This window comes from Triplophysa rosa, linkage group LG20 (assembly GCF_024868665.1).
Source record: "Triplophysa rosa linkage group LG20, Trosa_1v2, whole genome shotgun sequence".
In the NCBI taxonomy this organism is placed as follows: domain Eukaryota; kingdom Metazoa; phylum Chordata; class Actinopteri; order Cypriniformes; family Nemacheilidae; genus Triplophysa; species Triplophysa rosa.
Window position 1 is genome coordinate 7,329,595 of NC_079909.1, and position 17,229 is coordinate 7,346,823.

Genomic DNA, 17,229 nt, shown 5'->3' on the forward strand with positions numbered 1-17,229 from the left:
TGGTCTAGTTTTTGCTGAAACTAGTAACTTGGTATTAGCACCTATTGTATTATTGCTCCCTGAACTCTCTGTAAATCGCTTTGGATAAAAGCATCTGCTAAATCACTAAATGTAAATGTATTCCAAAAATCATATTTTGACATTGAACAGGCCTGAAGTATGTACAGCGCGAACGATCGAAGGTTTAGAGTCAAAACAGATTTCATAGACCAGTTCCCTCTTGGCAACATATATCGGATTTGATATCAGTAAAGAGAATTCCCCAGTAATCTGGCCTTTTGTTAAATTGTTAAAATGCAACACATGCCGATGTGCACTGGTGCAAACGATAGCTGAATAAACAATGCCATGCGGTGCCGGATTAAACTACGAAGCAAAACCTATTAATGAAGCTATTTCTGATATGGAGACAAAATTCCTTCTTTACAAATCTTCTTTAAAATTGAAAATCTGGTTCAATCCAAACATACGCTACAAGAGTAAAGCTCATCGCCTTCTGATATTTTAAAGTCAAGTTGTCGCTCATTTTCAGCACCTTGCGTGCACACTTGCTGCGAACAGACATCTTCCTGAAAGTTCAAGTTTTCTTGAAAAAAGCTAACTTCAGCAGATGTCTTTTTGTTTACAAGAATTTTACAAACAACATATCACTCCATATGGAACACGCGTATAACAAATTAGTTAAAAATGTGACCCGTAACATTTCAGTTGATACTCTCTGATCAGATCCATAAAGCACGTCACTAACCAAAGTTTGACTGACACATATTTTATTTGTGCTTTCAGCCATACGTCCCCAGAGAGCTCATAACAGAATTCAGTTTGAACTGTGTGCCCGTTATCGATTAGAGTCTGTTGTGAAATCTGTATGTCCTTATCAAGTCTGCATTTACCCTTTACACCCCAGTTCCTGTAACCCAAGAACCATCAACTGAGTGAATGATTGGACCCTGGGGCGATACTGACACCTGGTCGCAGACGGCGAGGAGTTTTTGGGGTTGAAGAACGAGTTAAGGAAAAGGTTACTCACAGATGTAGTAGTACTCATGGCCTGGGCGGAACTCGAAGCCCAAGGAGAAGGGCGTAAACAGCTGGAACTTCTCAGAGAACTTAAGAGGCCCGTTCGGACTCGTCGGCCGATTGCATTCCCAGCGCTTGAAGCCTTTCATGTGGTGGTTGCAGGTGGTGTAGCCGTCGTAGTTGACCATGAAAAGGATGTAGCGTTCCATGCGCTCCTGAGGAAGGGGGTCCTCGTAGTGCGGACAGTAGATGTCCAGGTAGTCGTTGATGGCCACCTCCACCGTGTATTCTCCGTGCATGAATCTGAGGAAACAAACACACACAATTTATTGTGCATTTTTCGAGAGGGACAAATTCACAAACGTTATACCAACGACAGGCCGGAGATAGAAAATGTAACATCTTTGAACTCCTTCAAAGTAGACTCTTTTATCAATAGTAAAGAGAAATTGCTAGTGGCTCCTGTCACTCATGGTGCAGATATTCTCCATGTTGCCTGTGACACGATGGGATTGGTGGGTGGGGGGGGGGCGTAATCTTGGTGCTAAGGGGCCGAACTGACTGGAATGACCAAGTAGAGGTGGATGAGCGGAGATTGACAGCGGTTCAGAGAGAGAGAGTCACTTCATTAAGGCTTTTCATATGGCCTGGCTTCAGCCCAGCTCTTCTGAAATGAGTTTGCTGGCTGGGGCAATTTAGACACAAATTGAGCACCTGCAGGAAGGTACGAGTCAAGTCGCAGAAACCGCATTCACTTCGCTGGAACTGCGGCTTCATGTGCAGATGGATCAGAAGAAGTGCTGGACACATTACAAGGCGGGTAGACGGTGGGCGCATACATGTTTGAACCAATTCCCAACTAAAAATTAATCAATGTCTTTGCATTTGGGATAGAAATAATCTGGAAAAATTGAAGGGGGCATGTTATAAACCTATCGTCTTGACTCATGAATATTAATCAGGATTATAGTTAGCATATTCCTTACTGGATCGCATTATACCAAATATACTTTTTCCAAAATGAGAAATTGTGCCTTTTTGATATTTCTTTAGACTCAAGATCTATGCATTGGTATTTGCTCACTGGGATCCAAAATGGAAAGGCAATTCTCTTAAAAGGATAGTTCACCAAAAAATAAAAGTTCTGTCATAATGTATTCATCCTCATGTCAGTTAAAACCTGTATATGACTCTTTCTACTATTTTGAGAAATGTCTTTTTGTCCATAGTGAAGTCAACAGGGGTCAATATTGTTTGGTCACCAACATTCTATATTTGTAAATATAAGATAAATATCTTTTTTTGTGTTCTGCAAAAGTCATACATGTTTGGAATGACACGACGGTGAGTAAATGATGACAGAATTGTAATTTTTGGATGAATTATCCCTTTAAAGTTCCCACAGGTGTCCTATAGTAGGTGAAGTTCATAGCGTTACTGTGTAGACATGTTCCACTAAGAAGTATATTTCATAAACTGATGAACTGAAAATAATAATTAGTATCTGAAACTGTTTTAAAATTGCTCATCATATTGTTACTGATGCTGACATAATAAGTCTCTCATCCAAAACGCCTGAGGTCTCACTTTTAATGGGTCAATTTAAGTGCCAAACCTTAGCATGGTTGTCACATGGCAAGCAAGCCAAGGCAAGATACACCGAAGCACACACATACACAGGAGTCATTCAGATCTTCTCTTTCTGTCCAGAATGTGAAGATTACATGAATAAGATCTAACATCTCCAGCAGAGAGACCGTAATGGTTCGCTACCGGTGTGGTTGACACACCTGCTCCATCCTCCATTCTCTGTGCCATCAAAGCAGCCTCCTTCACAACAAACGCAGAAAACCAGATAGCAAATCCACATTAAGTGTTCGCACACAATGTGAAGCCACACCAGGACGCTTCATCCAATTTAGCCGAATATGAAAGTGCAACAAGGACAATATGACATCAGAAGACATGCTCTGGGTGCACAAAAGACACCACAACAAAGACCCCCCCATACTTTCTGGGGGTCTTTGAGGGGTGAGAGAGGGTAGGGGAGGCACAAAACTGGGGGGCTGAGATTTGGCATCAGATGACAGCTAATCTAGGTCTGGAATTACTGTCAAAGGGCCAAGACAGGCCAAACACCAGCTGTGGTAGCAAATGAAGCTTCTCCAGACGTCTCTTTACCTTATCGCTGCGTCCCAGACTACAGCCCCCTTCACCCCTGCCAGACTTCCCAATTTCTTCATTCAGTTTCACATTCTTCTTTGTTCATCAGCTATACTTTAAACCCTTACGCTTGCATTACAGTTGACACGGACCCCATCAGTGGTGCTCCCCTAGTAGTCAACAAGCCCATCTCGTAAAAACACCTCATGTTCATCTTTCACGACTTCAGCGTAGAGCATACATTTCTCTCCCTGTCAGCGGACAATGTTTTTCTTGTCCTCCATTTTTTTGTCAGGTTCCTGTTAATCGCGGCTTTGCCAGTAAGCGATATCAAGAGTGCAGGGGAAGAGTAATGACAGAATGACTTCGCCATAGGACCCGCTTGATGTTTACCGAACTGTAAATTCAATCATCTTGCCATAAAAACATGTGTTAGCGGCCCTTTAATGCGAAGTGCGCTATCATTACCAGCGTTCCGCGGGTCAGGCATATCTTTTACAGATTCATACGGTGCATTATGCCTTAATAAATCGATATTGATGCCCCGTTCCCTCCTCCCCCTACATTCCCAGATGTCATAAAATCCCGAGGAGTCGACCAAATGATCCAACACACTGAGGCAACACGTCGTTCCCTTTGATTCAAAAGTACCTCGGTGTAAAAAATGACCTCACAGCCAATGGCTGGTGGATATGGGGTGGCGTAAGGGGGAGAGATGACAGATGGAAATATCAATAAGTGAGCCCAGAGTGTTTAGAGAGAGCTAATGCATGCAGTTAGGTGAGCTGGCTTCATCAATCACACTGTAGTCAGTTCACTGCTTCACTTCCTCAAGTCCTCCGAGCGCAGTCTCCAACAGACCTCCCACAACCTCTCTCTCTCTCGCTGTCTGCTGATACAACAACAACTGATCTCCCATCAGCTCTAAAAGAGCTGTGAAGCCTCCCTTTCTCAGTGTGATGTTTTCATCACAGGCCTAAACTCTAGGTTAGAACCAAAAGGATGCTATTAGAGAACGTTTTCGTTTTTTTCCCATCAAGCACTTAGTGCACAGTATAATTAAGCAATAAAAACATGTTTTTATGACAATGTTTTTTTCTAGATGAAATGGAAAAGTGAATTGAGGCTTTTTCATATATCTTATGCTTCCTCAATTGCAAAAGCACAGTCTGCCAAGAAACTGCTACATTTGCCAAAACATGTACAGGAAGTCAATTAATTCTAAAAAGTAAACATAATTTTTAATCATATTTCCACAAACTCAAGCTATCCACAGGAAATTTTAATCTTTACGGCAATAACAGTATAGTTTTAGTGCAAACATTGAAGACAAAATGAAGTGGATTTTAAGTCTTTAAAGCAATTAATGCCCAGTTTCACAGACAAGGCTTAAGGCTAGTCCCAGACTAAAATGAATGTTTGAGCTGTCTTAACTGTTAAAACCTTGCCCTGAATATCTTAAAATATATCAGTGCCATTGTTTTGTCTCAAGATGCACACCAGTAATGTTTTTTACATTAACATTTTCATAAAAGCAACTTAAATATCCTAATCTAACTAAGGGTTAGTCCTGGTGTACCTCTAAACCCTGTCTGTAAAACCGGGTCTAAGTCTCCTAAGCAACGAAAGAGCAACTTTCTTCTTTCAATTTTCAGTTGGATTTTACGGTTTTATGAAAGGATAGTTCACCCCAAAACAAAAATCCTGTAATTTATTCACCCTCGTGTCATATCAAACCTTTATGACTTCCTTCTGCAGAACACAAAAGAAGATATTTTGAAGAATGTTGGTAACCAAACAACAGCGGTACCCATTGACTTGCATTGGTTTTGTATTTATACGATAGAAGTGAATGGGTAGCGGCATTATTTGGTTACCGACATTCTTCAAAATATTTTCTTTTGTGTTCTGCAGAAGAAAGAATGTCATACAGGTTTGAAATGACAAGATAACAGGATCATTTTTGGGGTGAACTATCCCTTTAATAATTGTATTTATTATATATACAGTATATTTGAATTTGTAGAAGTTTGTGTATTGTAGGCACCTCAGAATTGTATAATGATTTATGTAATTTTTCATATTTGATATTTTTGGGATTGTTCTTTAGAGTTCTGACATATAATAGAAAAATGAGCTTCTAAAAGCCTCCAAAGAACCAAGTTGCTAATTAGTACCAATGGAGCAGAGTTTTTGCAAAACCTAGTGAGGTCGGTCTTTGAAGAGCCCTTGTTTTTATAAGTGTGTGGTAATCTGTCTTTCCTTCATGTACTTTGTTTAATACTTCTTTGATGCTGGCTAAAAACTGTGAGGACTTAGACGTATTGCTCCCCACAAAGTGAAAAAGCTGCCCTCTATTGCAGCTCTTGCCAGCTGAGGAGAACACATGTGAGCAGAAATCCAACTCTCCATTTTGGGCTCTTTGATTCGTTGTTCAGCCACTATCATCCCCACAGGACTTCAATTAATCAGACCGACCGCTCTCATTCCGTGTGTTTGGAAGAAGGGTAACTCTCGGGGTGAACTTTCCCGGCGGTGCGGCTGAAGAAAGGGTTTGAAGTGCCGTGATTTACAGCGATGTCTGGCCATCAGAGGGCCTCGGTTCCAGATTTCCGAACTTCCATCAGTAAATGTTTGCCTGTAGAGGAGTCTGCTCTCTAGGACCAGAGCAGAAGGTCTTTAATGCATGAGGTTAAAACCAAACAAATGGATCAGATAAGACAAAATCTAAGATTCAGAGTTGTTTTTAGAGGCTCCTGAATGGCGCAAACAAACGTGAATACAATGCGCAAGATCAGATTTTCGTACAAATTGTGTCCCCTCAAAAAAAAACGTGAAACTGATTTTTATAAATAATATACACAGCTTTCGGGTTTCTCTAAGTTTGCGGCCAGGACAAGGTAACTTGCTCTTGATAAAGACAGTACATCTGTCTGGTACTTGAGTAAAAAGAGACCAAGGAACAAAACAAACAATCCTTATCCTCCTTCAGAAAGCACTAGACTCTGAGCCAAGTCATTTACTGTACTTTCTACCGATCTTTCCACAGAGCAGACGCTCAAGTTTGCCAGGCTCTTCCAGGTCAAACAGAGCTGATGAGTTTGTGAAGGTCTTGCAGAGTTTCGCCCTCATTTAGACCTTCCCCAAGCTGTTGGTTTTCTCTGCCCTGAACCTTAACGTCAAGTTGCAGCCAAAGCAAATACATGCGTTTATTCTGCAATTAACCAATGACCTGGTTATATTAGTTTAGGGCAAACATGGCCAGATATTAACCTGGCACAAGCCTTGCACGCTTTCGCATAATTCTCTTTCAAACGCAGCACCATTAGGTTTGAGACTCATCGCCCGTGGCGTGCCGCAGGGCTCTAGAGTTGCTCCCAATGAGTTTTGAAATGATATGGGCAGCTATGTTCAGGTTAGCTTGGGTGTCCGGGGTTTAACAGCACATTTGGTGGGAACGTAAGCGAATTGGGGGGGATGTAGACGGTGCAAGTGCGTCTTTTGGCCTCAGTGCTATATTGGAGCTTCAGATAACTAACTAAGCACACAAGGCCCCAGAATAGCGTAGTGAAGTGATATTTGGAGAATTTTTTTTGGAATGTATACTTCCATTCGATCGCAAAATAAAACAAAACCAAATAATATATTTTAAGGGGAGCGGGCTCAGGGGGTCACACAAAGCATCCACAAAACACAAAGTCAAGCTCCTCCCCCCGGCTCCGCGTGTGTGAGAATGGCCCTTTGTACCGACGGCTTCGGGTCTGGAACCTATTTCCATCCGCTCAGCTTGGGCTTGGTCTGTGAACCACCTCTCCCCATGTGGAACATGTTTATTGTTCTTTGTGTCAGGCAGACGCCGAGACCTCCGTGCCCCCCTCCTCCCTCCACATTTCCCCGCAATCTCCCCTGTTATTCCAACTCTGCTTGAGCAATTTTTCTATCACAGCATTTATGCAAACGTTATCCCAACTGACGTTCAACCGGCGCTAGAAAAGTTGGGTGGGGGGGTGAGAAAAACAAAACAAACTAAAAGACTTTGGGGCAGATGCCCCAGGGGGCAAACCTGATGTGCTTTGCGTGTACGGAAAAGAAATGCTTATTTTATTTTTGTGTAGTGTTGGTGTCAGATGTAATCACTCTGTTTCTAGTAAATCTGTTGTGTATGTTTTGGATGTACAATGTCCTCATTTACTCCGGGCCACTGTGGGGTTGCATCGGTTACATAAAAGCTCACCGGAACACTACGCCCCCATGTTTAATTACATTTTTATGTCTCCGTCTACTTTGTAAGACCTTTCAGTGATTGAAAAATGGTGGGAGTGAAAAGAACTGACCACTGCAGTCCGGCAAATGAAAGAACTGCCAACAAATCTGTGTTCTATCATCAAAAGCGTGTTCAGAGAGCAGCTGCGCTGGGATGCTGTCTGTCATTGTACTGCAGCTCTAATGGGCTACTAATGGAGGATGTTTACACACACACACACACACACACACACACACACACACACACACACGGTATATATGGAATTCACTCGAGAATGAACTGCGTCCACTGATAGCATAAAGTTTATGTGCACTTTATTTTTGCAGCAGCAGATTCGCTGAAGGAAGTGTGCCAATCCTCTAATGGTACAAAACACGCCCTAAAATTAGCGCTGGGTGCATTTCGCATGCCGGTGAGGTAGGTCGGCTGTGATCTGGCATATTTTACTGGGACTTTACACTCTCCTCCCACTGTAATTCAGACACCTAAATCTGCTTTTTATAATGCCAGAAGGGTGCTCGGGTGCACATCACATGTACCGGTTATAACATTCCTTCCCATCATTTCATCATAACTGATGAATTACAGCTGCAAAGATCAATGGAAAACACACACACCTCTTTTAAACAAAATCTGAGATAATGGAGTCCAAGTCTGGAGTTCTGATCCATACTATATTTTTTACTCTAAACTGTATTATCAGCATAACAACTTGAGTAAAAAGTTCAACTGAAATAAACTGACATTTTGAATTGCACAATGTATTATTTTGTACATACCTTTTTGCTTTAATGATAGCATGTACTTGAGCTGGCATGGACTCCTCGAAATGATTGGAGTTAAATCTGATGATTATCCCAGCATGATGTGAAAACGTTCCAAAAAGCATTTTGTGTGCTTCAATAAATCAAGGAAATCGAACCAACGGCGTAATAATGTTACTTTTCTAATGCTCACAATCTTAAAACTTTAATTTCGAAAAATCTAGATTTTCAATGTAGTTTCTGTAACTTTATGATAAATACATTGTGTTATTAGGGGCAGAGGATGTTTGGCATTTATGTGTGCGTGTTTGGTTCTCCGTGTCACCGGCGGCTCTCACAGTGACTGTAATGAGGCTTCTGGGATTTAATGGCTCAGCTGAGAAAGTTCTCGCTCGTACCTGCAGACGCCTGTTGAGAAGCATCCCTCACCGCCCCCAAAAACACACACTGCCTACAACAATACACACGGTGAAGCCTTCAACAACACTCACGCTGCTTAAAACAACACGTATTCACACACACAACACACACATTCCCTACAACAACAACTACCTCCCACAAAATACACAAACTTTCCGAAACAAAACACACAGTTTTTAAGCCCTACTGGTGAGTAGACATGATTTTTATTTATTTATACATTTAAGTACACCCTAGGCTACCCTTAACGCTCACACAGACCTGATGGTATTATTACATTACATTCAAAGCAATAGATGATTTGGTAGATTAATGTTATTAATTATACGTTTTACTATGTTTGGGAAGACATTTTTAAAAATGTACCTCATAAGTAGACCAACTTGAAATATATTGTATTTACACAGTTTTTGTGAGAACATCCCAAAGATCCTTTCATTGTTTTCTGATGATGCTAATCATATTTTCTATACCCTAACCTGTACACACACGCACACACACACAAAAAATGTTTTGTGTATAATTTTATATAATGGTTTTGAGCTACTTATATTTTCTACCTGTTTCTTTAATCCTTTAGAATAAAAAATGCATTTAGAAAAATTATTAAAAACATTGAAAAACTTATATTTAGATATACGTTTTTTATGAATTCAAAATGTTTTATTTTGTGTATTTAAATACTACACTTTTATTTAAAAACTTTTATTTAATAAAAAAGTTATTAAAAAAATTAGGGCTGTCCAATGATTATTCGCATCCAGAGTAAAAGTTTGTGTTTACAAACTGTGTACTGTGCATATTAACTTGTATTATTAAACACATACACAGACATGTATGCATATTTAGGAAATACTGTATTTATTTTAGGAAATGTATTTATTTATATTTACCAATAAATAAATGACATGTATCTTTTATATTTTTCTAAAATATATGCATGTATGTGTTTATAAATACAAAATTAATATGAACAGTACACAGACATATATTATGTAAAAATAAACTTGCAATCAATGTAATTAATGGCGATTCATGGTTTGACAGCCCTAAAAAAAACATGAAATGTGTTTGGAAAAATAAAAATGCTATTTACTTAATGAAAATGACATTCTAGATGTTTTGAGGTTAGATTACGTTTGACTTCTGGGAAACTCTAGCTACGGTAAGTATAGCCACTCTGCTGAATCCTGGCAGCTTTCACTCATGAGGTTAATCATACAGGACTTTATGCTGAGTATAATTTAAACAGCGGCTTAAATTCAAACCCAGTTGGACGTGTTACTTTCCATACTAAAGCCTTTATCAATACAGAGAAAAATATGAGGGCCAAGCAGTGTTTAATTCTAAATCAACACTAATTCTAAATGCATTCTGCAAGCCGAGACATTTTATAAGACTCACTACTGAATGGATGCCATAACACATGTTCAGTTCTTCAGCTAGACTGTACTTGAAAATAAAAACATGTGTGAGGCCGTGATCCAGTCAAACATGTCTGGGGTTCTCTGCTTTGTAATCAACGCTAAACATTTCTGAAGGCTGTTGGCTTTGACCAGCCAATCCTTCCTTGCTTATTTGAGCAAGCTTACGTTTTGACGGACAGACCGGCTTCTGATTAATCACGCACTTACTGAAGTATTGTTTCCACTCCCCACATTCTGAAAACATCAGCATGCGTGTAGCGGCAAAATGTAAAGACTATACAGGTTGAGAGTCATAACCCTTTTTACCGAAGCCATGTGCAATCACTTTAGAGTCGTATGAAGTGTTTGACTCCATGGAGCTGTGCCACATTATTACGATTAACTGGAATAAAATCCACTTTGTGTGCGTTACGTCCTCTAGGGGGCTGCTGGGACCCACACTGTGTGCTTGCGAATGCTTTTCTCCACAGTGTGATAACATGCTGTTTTTCTCATCATGGGGTGTGTAAACACCTGTCCTAGAAAACGCACCAATCGCAAACAAACAAACAACCAAACGAGAGCGCGGCGATGAGCTCGGCAAGCAGGGCACGTCTGAGCGGTGACGTGCGTACAGACGCCGCATACGTGGGAAACCCTGTAATTGTTTCTCTAGTTTCGCATACATGCGCACTTTAATGCCCCCCGACTTATTCTCTCTAGCCTGACAAACACACGAAAGAGTTGAGGACGCTGTTCTCGGGTTTCTGCCTCTGCGTAATAAGGACAGGGTTCGTCAGCGGACATCAAACACAAAATGATGGTAATGCCGTGCACTTTAAAGCTAAGTATATCAGACATCACACTCACTCCGACCCGCCCTCTTTGTCTTTTTTAACACCATTAGCAAAGTGCAGGGTAATAGTGTTATAGGACCGCCCCGGTCCGCAGAAGAGGGATAGGGTGACGGACTCGCATCCACTCGCCCGCTCTCATCTCGCCCGGCCTCTTTTAAAAGGGCTTGATGTATTCTTTTCTTCTTTGGCAAGTACGGGGCCATTTTCTCAGGCATCGCCGCACTCGGTCAAACATCTCGCACTGAAAAGCACTAACCAGCGTTCGCTGCGAGAGAAGAAAGTTTTGTATTCGACATGCTGCGATGAACCTGTGTCTCACTATTTCAGCCAGTTTATTTTAAAACCACTATATATGTCAGGTCTTTCTGCATATTTGCTCTCTCTAACAAAGGGAAATGTTATTTGAAAGCAGAAAATATGGAAGAAACTATCAACGACACAAAAACAAACCAAACACCTTGGCAAAGTGTCTGTATTTGCTCTGTGGATTGAACATCACATGCATTGATTTTCCACACAACCTCTCCGGCACAGGCATTCGTCACTCTGCAAATGTAATCTTACTCTCTCTACAGATGCATGGCGAGATCTTCAAGTTAAGCTAAGTGTGTTATTCTCCAAACCGGGTGTAACCTAATAAACACCTTTTATGTGGGCCTAGACCACATGTGATGGGTTGCATTATGCAGAACTTACCCCAGGTCAAGCTGTAATGCACACGGCTTCTTTACTCTGGAAAAATATACCGTATCAATTTAAAATTCATGTTTCTAAGGTCACTGATTTTTGCATGCTTGTGGTTTGAGTTGAATCCTAATTTTACCAAAAGTGCAAATTTATTGGTTTATCGTGTTTCATGTGAAAGGTTCACGCACAAGGGTACTGAATGAATTAATCCCATTGTGTGTTACCAGGCGCAGCTGTTTAAGAAATGAACGTTTGTAAAACTGTAATTTGAAATCGCTCCTTTTTGTGATTCTTGAATCATTTGAATGCACATCGTCGGAGAGGGAAGCTAATGGATGCACAGACCCTAGATGCATTCCATGCGGGCACATCAAGCTGGGAGGTGGAGTGAAATCCATCCAAACGTTCCGGCAACATTCTTACATAGCAATTACACGAGGGTAACTTATAAGATACCATCAGTGCTACAGCGAACCTGCAGAGTCATCAAAACCCATGTGTTTGTTTAACTCCTCCTTCAACCAGGTAACACAGGCCACGCCCCTAAACACAGGCCCCACCTCTGGCTACGCCTAAGAACCAACCGCCGACCGTGTTTGGGAGTGCGCGCAACGGGTCGGTTCCTGAGCTCAGGTGGAGGTCCGCCAGCTCCGCCCGCAACTTGAGCCTTGTAATGACAAGAGCCAAGACAAAGCAGGCAGTGTAGTAACCGTCCAGCTCCCAGGCAAGACTCCCAGATGTGAGATAAAAGATACAAGCGTTGAGACAAAGTTATCTGCAGCCTGCATCAGCCAGCGGGGGAAATGGAAACCAAAGCCTATTGAGCAGACTGGATCAGTGTGTCTAAAACACCCACAGGAGAAGAAGACAGTGGTGGTGGGGTGCACCCCCCTGGGCGGAGAGGTCCAAAACACAAGTAACCCAAGCCACGACTACCGCCCATTCCCAGGGTCCCCTTCCTCTACACCCCCACCGCCACTCCGACAGGCTTTGCAGGGGTTTTCTTTCCAAACACTCTTCCATAGTGATGAGATGACAGAATGGGCCAGGAGATATGTCTGTTGTCACAGGACTCATCCTCATGTTCTTGCCCTTTCATGTAGTGGCTATGCATTAGCCATGTTTTTTTTTTGTGAGAGGTGGCAGGTCGAGAAAAGATCCCCACGGAATCGCTTCGGTTTCTGTTCGCGGTCAGATCAGAGGGCACAACCTTTTCATGATAAGTAATGAACCGAGATCAGAGGTCTTGTCGTATCACGTATCGTATCAACAAAGTGACGAGCTTGAAAATGCGTGGAAAGGATCTTAACTATGTAAAGAAGCATACTAATGCTTTTTTTTACAGCTAGAGAGAATAGTCTTTCAAGGGTATTTCATATTTCTTACACAACACGGAAAAAGGCAGCGTTGATAAAAAGTGCAAACAGTACCCGACAGAGGTAATGCATTTTTTATGACCGCCTACATGACACGTTTACATATACACGTTTATGTTCCTTAGCAGATGCTTTTGCACCAATATTATATTTAAATATTTTTTACACGTGTTAAACTCATAAAAACTAGGAATAACATAAAACTATGGGAATTAACTACAAACAATAATAAATAACAAATATAATTTATAAAAATAATAAACAAGATAAATAATATAAATAAAATAAAAAAATAAAATTTTAAATAACAAATAACTACAAACAATAATAAATAGCTCAAAATAATTCATAAAAATAATAAATAAAATAAAAACTAGGTTATATTTTAGCATCTTTAAAGTATTCACCCTTTGCCTAGAATTTGTAAAAATGTACTCTTGGCCTATTCTATCTATTCTGTGCTCTTATTTGCTGCTTTTTACACACTACTTGGCCCAATATTATTCCGAACCTTTTTTCAATATATTTTTTTAATGAAATTAAATGGAATTGATGTGTTTGTGGGGTTCTGGGTCGGTGTGGTTGCCTTTATGAAAGACTCAAGGTAGTGACAATGGCATCAACCAGAAAGACTTGAACTCTGCTCCTGTCTGCCAATATCTGAAAGAGTTGTGGCACGAGATAATTTCCTGAGGTTAAATACAAATCGAGCTAGAGGATTTTAGATGGCTTCCAGGGGACTTGGGTAGCAGATGCTGGTCGGCAGGAAGGGGGATGCAGCAGTCTAAAACGGTAACAATTAAAGCTTGGAGAATTATCTCAGAACCCATTCAGGAGATAATAACGATTCAATAAAACCAATTAGTGCTAGGTTTTTGGCCACAAGACACAAAAAATCTAACACTAAAATAATGCTGGAGCTTGGCTGGGGAATTTGTCTACATGCGTGTGTCATGGTGAAGAATGGTCAAAAGAAAAAAAAAATAGTCCAGAATTATCTTTTCTCTGTAGAAACACACAAAAGACAACAGGCTCTAATTTGTTAGCAAACTCTTACAAGAGGACAGAGAAGAGCTGAGGTCTTTACTGTCATGAGCATGCTATTATCAAGTACCTCTACTCACTTGCTCTGACTTCCATTGTTTGGCTTCACAATAGTGATCTGTAAAGGTTTAGGAATGAAAGGTGTGCCAGGATCAAAGCAGGACTCACTGGCCATTTTCAGCAGGCGGTGAAGTAAACTGACACTGATGGAGCAGATGATGTTGGGAGGGGGTCATACGAACGCAGTCCTAGCTATGAGTGTGCACTAAATCTACTAGATGTCCGTTCATTACCTACTTTCTCATCAGCATCTATCAAATTACCATTACATCCCTGTATACCGGTACGTATGTCCACCTTAAAATACATTTCATCTCGAATCCTAACTTTTCACCCTTTAGAGCTTATCATTGGAGCAGCTGTCAGCTGTTATTGGTTAAGCCGAGTTAAAGCGAGTTGGATGTCGGGTAAATCAAGCCAGCCAGATCAGCTCCAGTGTAACAGACTACAGCTCTACATGAAACCCAACCGCAAAGTCGCACAGCGTCTAGATCTATTCCAACCTTTCTGAACTTCTCCTGAACCCTTCTGGGCGGAGCACCGACATGTTGCCGCAATGCACTGGAATACGGTTTGAATACGACACTGCCACGTGGTGTCCTATTGATTCCAACATGCCACCGGCGTGCATTACGAGAACAAAAGCCGTGTTCGACAAAAACGCAGCGATTAGTACCAATCTATGTAAGAGAAATGAACCTGTAAATTATTCCTCCACAGTCAACAGACCAACTAACAAGACTTTGTTTTAGTGATTCAAGCACAGCAGATATAAGCTGCGAGTGGTGGCCCGGGGCTACAGCTGAAAACAAGCTGGGGAAGTCGCTCGCTACGGACAAATCTCTCTTTCAGAAGCCTGCGGTAGTCAGCCAAGCTGGGGGGACCGAATCCATCAGAGAGCCAGACGGCAACCAGGCTGACGGATCGATGGGGGCTGTGACCTCCAGCTCTGCAGCCTGTGAAGCTGGTTGAGAAAGTGACAGTTGAGATTTAACCATCGATTTGGGATGACAGAAGTAAGGATCGCACGGAAGAACGAAAGAAAGGAAGCGATACGTTTAGCCTCTGTGGTAGTCGAGGCTCCTTTGTGAATTTCTGCTTCTGTGTTAATCATAGCGAGGTGATCCCAGTGGCCGTCCAGGGGTCTGGGGGTCAGGAACGTTGAGGAACATAATTTCCCTGCTGTGTGGTTATTAGAGAGCAGTTGTAATTCCCAGAGCTCAACCGTTTTCCCTTGGCGTCAACAACTAACAACAAATTAATGGCAAGGGCCGAGGTCCTGCTGCTTGACAACAGGTCCGGAATTAAAAAGGTTTTCCAAAGCTTGTGTGTTACCTCACCCTGAAGTAGCCTCTGTCCCAAAGGAACGCAATATGAGAGTCAAGGGAAGGAATTTACTACAAGCAATGTGTGCATTGTTTTAGTGCTCAGCTCTCTGTAGGAATTATGCAAAAAATTCAGTATACTGGATTAATAGCACAAGGCTAATATATAATATTTTTATAAGGTCTCTGATAAAAAAGAAGACATTGGAGATAAATCTAACTTTATAGAAAACACATAATAGTAAATCTACATTCACCAAAGCAAACTTTTGTATGTACTCAAGATAAGGGGTTTTCAAACCAGGGGGGCTCCAAAAGGTTGAAGGGGGTGCCCAGAAATTTCAGGGGAAAATAAAAGCAAAAAATGTCAAAGTCTACTGAAGATTATTTTTGTTAGTGTTTTTCTACATGCATACTTTTCAAAATTGATTATATTTGTACCTTTCTAGTGAGTTTTTCCTCACTATAGTTACTTTTTTGTACTCAAAGTTAAAGTTGCTACAGTACAAAGACATTTGAATTGAAAATGTCTCTTCATGGTTATAAACATCTAACCAATGAAGCAAACTATTTAAGTTTGGAAACAAAATGTTGTCTTTATAACATTTACTATTTATCTAAAATTAAAAACAATTGAAAAGGGGGCCTCACAAATGGTTCATCTTTTTGGGGGGTCCTTGGCATCATAAAGTTTAAAGATCCCTGCTCTAGACAATGTACAGTATTTGCTAGAATACACAAAATATAATAGTCACAAATCAATGTAAATTACATACTTTCATTATGCACTATTGATGATTGTAATGGTTGCAAGGATTTTCACAACTCATTGTCTTTCTTCATGGTAAACTTGTGGATAAGCTCTACAAGCGTGATTGGACTCTTTGAGATCTAAAGACTTACACCGGTCACGTGACTCATGCTCCGTCACAAAAGGATTTTTTCTCTGGCATACCAGCTCAGATGCCGGCCCTCCGGTGATCTCTCAGGCTGGCCGATGTTTGGCTGGAGCCCGGCAATCGTAAAAGGTTGGGACTGGCTGTCCGCAACAGCGAGCTGCAGCAGGACTGAAATGTGCGTTAATTGAGCCAACGGCATCCAAACCCTCCATCTGTCCATTTTCTCATCTCTAAGGAAACGTCATTCTGAGCTCAGTGCAAGCTGCTCTTGGCCAGAAAAACACTCCACTAATAATGGAGAGGTACAGCAGTCCACCAACACAAAGAAATTCATTCATGTGTTTGTTGAGTGAACGTTGACAACTACATGCTTTTTAATATAACTTTTTGATAACAAGCAATTTACAGTGCTTAACAGTTACAGTGGCTTTTAACCTTAAGCTGAGCAACAGGTTATTCTAATGGACACTTGGATTTTTACATTTGCTGCATTGCACTGAACAGCCCCGCCCACAGTAAAATCTTATTGGTCAAAAATGATATTCCACATAGCTGTACAATAAAAAAATTTGTGGTCTAAATAACTATGTTCTACATTGCACAACATTTTTACACTCAATGTGGGCAGACAAAAATGAGATGAGGAAATTACAATATATATTAGCATAGATCAATTTTTTTAAATAACTATTTAAAGAATAATTTTACTCTGTCAATAACCACAGACTTTTTGTTGAATATAATTGTTTTTACGATGCAGCATGATGTACATGTGAACGATTCTGCAAGGATGCATTAAAGATCCATTGTATGAAATTTAGCAGCATCTAGCAGTGAGGTTGCGAATTGCAACCTCACTCCACCCCTCCCTTTTGAAGGACTACGGTGGCTGACACAGGACTAAGATGTTGTTACATTTTCGGGTCTTTGACGAAGGAGATAAC

The 17,229-nt window shown here is 40.9% G+C and overlaps 1 protein-coding gene across 1 annotated transcript in view; it reads right to left on the minus strand.

The window, feature by feature from the left end:
* LOC130571517 (ephrin-A2-like) overlaps positions 1 to 17,229 on the minus strand; it is a 101,703-nt gene that overhangs the window by 9,809 nt on the left and 74,665 nt on the right. The window contains exon 2 of the mRNA XM_057362554.1: positions 1,031 to 1,323. Coding sequence (XP_057218537.1) covers positions 1,031 to 1,323 — 293 coding nt within the window. The remainder of the gene's footprint in view (positions 1 to 1,030; positions 1,324 to 17,229) is intronic.